Source organism: Diplodia seriata, assembly GCF_021436955.1.
Source record: "Diplodia seriata strain FDS-637 chromosome Unknown scaffold_1, whole genome shotgun sequence".
NCBI lineage: Eukaryota > Fungi > Ascomycota > Dothideomycetes > Botryosphaeriales > Botryosphaeriaceae > Diplodia > Diplodia seriata.
In genome coordinates, this window is record NW_027117308.1 from 200,715 (window position 1) to 205,080 (window position 4,366).

General features: G+C 51.6%; 1 protein-coding gene across 1 annotated transcript; it reads right to left on the reverse strand.

The window, feature by feature from the left end:
• Positions 1-213: 213 nt before the first annotated feature.
• On the reverse strand, positions 214-1,378 carry SLS55_000056 (uncharacterized protein; the record flags this gene model as incomplete). Its single annotated transcript, XM_066771573.1, has 2 exons — positions 214-1,118; positions 1,327-1,378. The coding sequence occupies 2 exons, from the start codon at positions 1,376-1,378 to the stop codon at positions 214-216; spliced, it is 957 nt and encodes a 318-aa protein (XP_066636852.1).
• Between the last annotated feature and the right edge of the window lie 2,988 nt (positions 1,379-4,366).

A 4,366-nucleotide genomic window follows, 5' to 3' on the forward strand; every position in this document is an offset into this window, starting at 1 on the left:
CTGCTGCTGGTCGATGGGTGCAACCAACGTCTCGTGGATTTTGACAGCGGCGCCCTTCGACATCTAGTATTTCATCGTGGCGGTTCTATCAAATTGCCGGCTCGAGGTTTTGGACGATGTAAATCACTTTCCTTCAACGAAGGCGCCCGAGAGACTGGAGAAGTTGATTTGCGAGCTCGTAAGAACACGGTGTTTGTATGTACATACACTCTCTCAAAAAAGCTTCTTGCGGAGGGAATCCCAAATTGTAGTCAAGCCAGTCCAAAAACCCTTAAAACCGTTTTCCAATGTCCTCTTTCCGTTTAAGAAACTCTTCGGCTCATGGACAACCGGCAGCCAGAGCTCACTGCCCTCAAGCGGACGTGTCAAATGGACATCACTCGAGAACGTCATCCTCTCATCGCCACCGTCCGCCACAACACCAAGGCTTACGGGAAACAACCACGCCTCGTCATCCTCGTCACTGGGTCTGCACAGGGCACTAATGCCGCTACTACACGTGGCAATGCGCACCAAGCTCTCCGAAACATCGCCATACTTCCTAAAACCGATTCCAATCAAGGCAGCCAGCACCAGCACGCCGGCGCAGACAGCGCAGAGGATGCCGATGGGCGAGAAGCCGATGCGGGAGGCGTCCGACGCGCGGATTCTTTGCGCATCCGGGCCGGACGCGTACGCCGTGATCTGAACGAGGAAGACGCTTGTCGAGACGAGCCAGTGTAGCAGGACGAAGGCGACGACGGCGGGCGCGGCGAAGCGCCAGGGGAGCGAGAGCATGTACGAGGACCGCTGCATACCCTCTGGCGAGGATACGCGGAGCGGCTTCTTTTCGTCGAGGAAGCGGAGCCATTCGGCGGTTGCCACCTGGGTGGTGAGAAGGCGGTTGGCGAAAAGGTAGCAGAGGGATACGAGCAATTGGAAGCTGTTGGCGAAGAGAACCTGGATGAGGAACCCCGTGGCACCCTGAGCGTCACCTAGCGTGCCACCGATCAGAGCGTAGGAGTTGGTTTTGCCGAGACCATAGCGCCAGAGCGAAGGGATTGATATGGAGAGGGATTCGAGTTGGAACCAGAGAATCGATTTGATGAATAACGAGACGCCGATGATTATCGCTGCTGCTATTCTGCAGATCACTGCGCGTAAGCTTTGGTCCTTGAAGGATATAAGCAGCGAGTACTCACAACAATATCGACGAAAGCCATGATTGTAAGTCCACGGAATGAAACCATCGAACGCCTCCATGACTCTTCCACACAACTTGAGCCACCCTCGATGCTGGAACCGTCGCCTCCTGAGTCGTATCTGAAACTGGGGGGGCTCCGTTACCATGCTCAGGCCTCTTGAGGAATTCTGCGATGGTATCTCCAGTAGTGACCATGGTGGGCGAGCTGTGTCTTTTCGCAGTCCATGTGATGATGATACTCTCCACCAAGGTGCAGACACAAACAAGCACCAAAACGACTGCACTGTAGTGAAATCCGCATCTCTCCGTGTTGTTTCCGGATGGCCCCACTAAGCAGTACTCGATCGGCGGGGAATATCCTTGCTCGACGGGAATTAGCCAGTTGTCTGCATACCTCGGAACTTCGAGTCGCAAGCAATAGACATCCCAGTCAAGCCCTATATGTGCTGCGCACACCCATTTCGTCGCCGCGTTCCAGCGGATAGGGTCGCTCCCACTGATCCATCCGTGCAGGAGTGATGACCCGTTATGCTGCGCTGCTGTACCTGTGGAGACGAGTATGAGATCGCTTGTCGCATTGAGCGGATCTATGTATCTTTCAATGCATTGAGTGTTGTTGAGATACGTGAAGCTGCGGCCGTCCGAGTGAAGTGCATAGATGAGTGACCTGCGGTCGAAAATGTCTGACGACTCCGAAACAGGGTGAGTGACGCTCCAATCATCCGGAGAAGTGAGGAAGTCCGTAGTAACTACAGCCACGGGGAACACTGCAAAGGGAATAGAATCGAAAATGGCGGAGTTCCAGCTGGTCATGAGGTCAGCAGACAGTATTGATCAAGAACAGACTGTGACTAACAAGAGATGGAGTACGGTTGCAACGGCTCCTATCGCAAACCACACTGATGTTCGCGCTTTCGCTATCCTGCGCAAATTGTGAAAGCTCGGGACCCCAATGTCGAGAGTACGCATCTCCTTATGTTCTGCATCCATCTCCGCACGAGATGGAGCCACAAGTATCTGCATGCAGTAGTTTCCGGCGCCAAGAAAAAGTGACGAGACAGCGTTCAGGAGTAGATGGATTCCAGTGTCCAGTCGTGAGATGAACGTGCAGTTCCCCGTCATGAACGTCCCGATACCGTCTATTGGAGCATGCTGTGCAAAGGCCCATATCGTAATACTGATATTCACACAAACGACAGTGTATGCAAGGATTTGCTGGATACATAGCATTGTCGATCGCTTAGCCATTTTCACTCGAAAGGTCTGGGCGCGCTTGTTTTCCGGATCCGCTTCAGGTATGTATCTCGAGAGGAATCTCTTCTGCGCGTAACGGGGACTTTTTCGGTCATCTGTCTCAACAAACAAGCCCATACTAAGATTTCCACACTCGTAACTTACAGTCCATCATCACTAAGAAGTCTCTCGGTTTCTCTATAGTCCGCATTGAACGAATGAGGCCCTGTTACGTGTCCATCGTCCAAGAAAGAAGGGCGTCTATCACTCTCGTCGAAATAAGAAAACAGGTCACCCATCTCTATAGCAGGCCAATCACCGCGGTCAGTTGAGGTTCGATCGTGGTTGTTAGATTCCATATTGAGATTGATGAAGGGCCTCAGAGGGTCGCGAAAAAAGGGAAGAGAGGAAGAAGGTGAACGAGGCTAAGGCCCTGTTTGAGAGATTTATTTATATTCTCCTCGATAATCAGGTAGTACAAAATGCAAAGGAGGCTTTAAGGTAGCTGGCACGAAAGGTTCCTTGTAAGCCATGCACGAAAGGGGAACGTCGCGCCGTTGTAACTCGTCTAGTCATTGGGGCTTATCCAGGGCTCTTGCATGAGATAGGGTGCCCGTACATGCCCTCGCTCCAGAATTTAGCAAAGTGTGCCGTCAGCGGTCAGCCTGCAGCAAGTTCGTTGTGACCTGCGGGATGATTCGTCGACTGGCCCGCCACCAACGCGGCCCTCAGCCTTGAGCGCATTAATTAATAGCCGATTGTTTACGAGCCTACACGTGAATAAAATATGAGTGACAATGATACCATACTCCACGTCGAAAGATGGCTTGCTATAAGTGTAACGGGAATATAACTGCCTTTCAACAACTCTATTCCTCCGTTTATAGAGCAACTTTTCTTTGAAGTGGTTTGTTGATATGGGGTTCTGGAACATAGATATCTTTCTTCATGCTCGTAATAATAGATCGCCGGAGCTTACGTAGCTCGCAGGACCACCCTTTTATTACAAAAATGTTTAGAAAACGAAAGAAAATTTTAGAGAAAGTAATAACCTTAAATATGTCGCTTAATGAGTCTTATTCTTAGCTGGGGCTTTGACCCATGTCATTCGGCACGTGATTCCGCCCCTCCGCTGCAGCCTTCAGCCTTGCACCTTCCATCTTGACCGTTGTGGAAGCGGCTTATTCGAGTTACATTCGTGCACTCGCGGGTGCGCCTTGCCTAGCTCATTGCTGACACGAAGGCGTTATGCAAGTAAGCGTGACTATCGATGTGTGCATAGTCACGGCACGTTGGCAGGGGCTATACACCACTTATCGGTCGAAGAACGCAAAGGTGTCTGCCTCGTCGTGAATAAGAGAAAGCCTAGCCATCTGCATGCACGATTAAAACACTTCTTTGGACAGAATCGCAGCGCGTGCGGTGATTGGTCGCCCGTTAGCATGCACCGGTCAATCTCCATGGAGAGTGGGGCAATGCAGCAGCTCTATCATCCTTGCTCAATCAGAGGATATATCAGCGAAGGCGTCCGAGACTCTGTGTAGTTCGTGAATACATCCACCCTTCGACATTGCACCCTACAGCCAAAGTATTCCACCGCACAATGGATGGTACGGCACTCCATTGTTGCAACTGCGGCTTTGGTCCGCTAGTGCTCCCCCTTTATGCACAATGTATCCAATGCGGCCATTTTCTCTCCACTTCTTGCTGTAGAGTCGAGGATTCCGGCGAGTTTCAGCAAAGAGCAAAGCGGGACGCGGACGCAGGCCCCGACTCGACTCCCCGGAAAAGGAGAAGATACTCTAAGGAACTCCATCTGGGCTCATCCCAGACATTGTCACGAAACTTCAATTGGGACGAGGTTAACGCACCCGCGGAAAGGAGTACTTCTACGCAAGCGTTTGGAAGTGGTTTCAGGGTTCGCGGCTTCTCACCTCCGATTCTACCTCC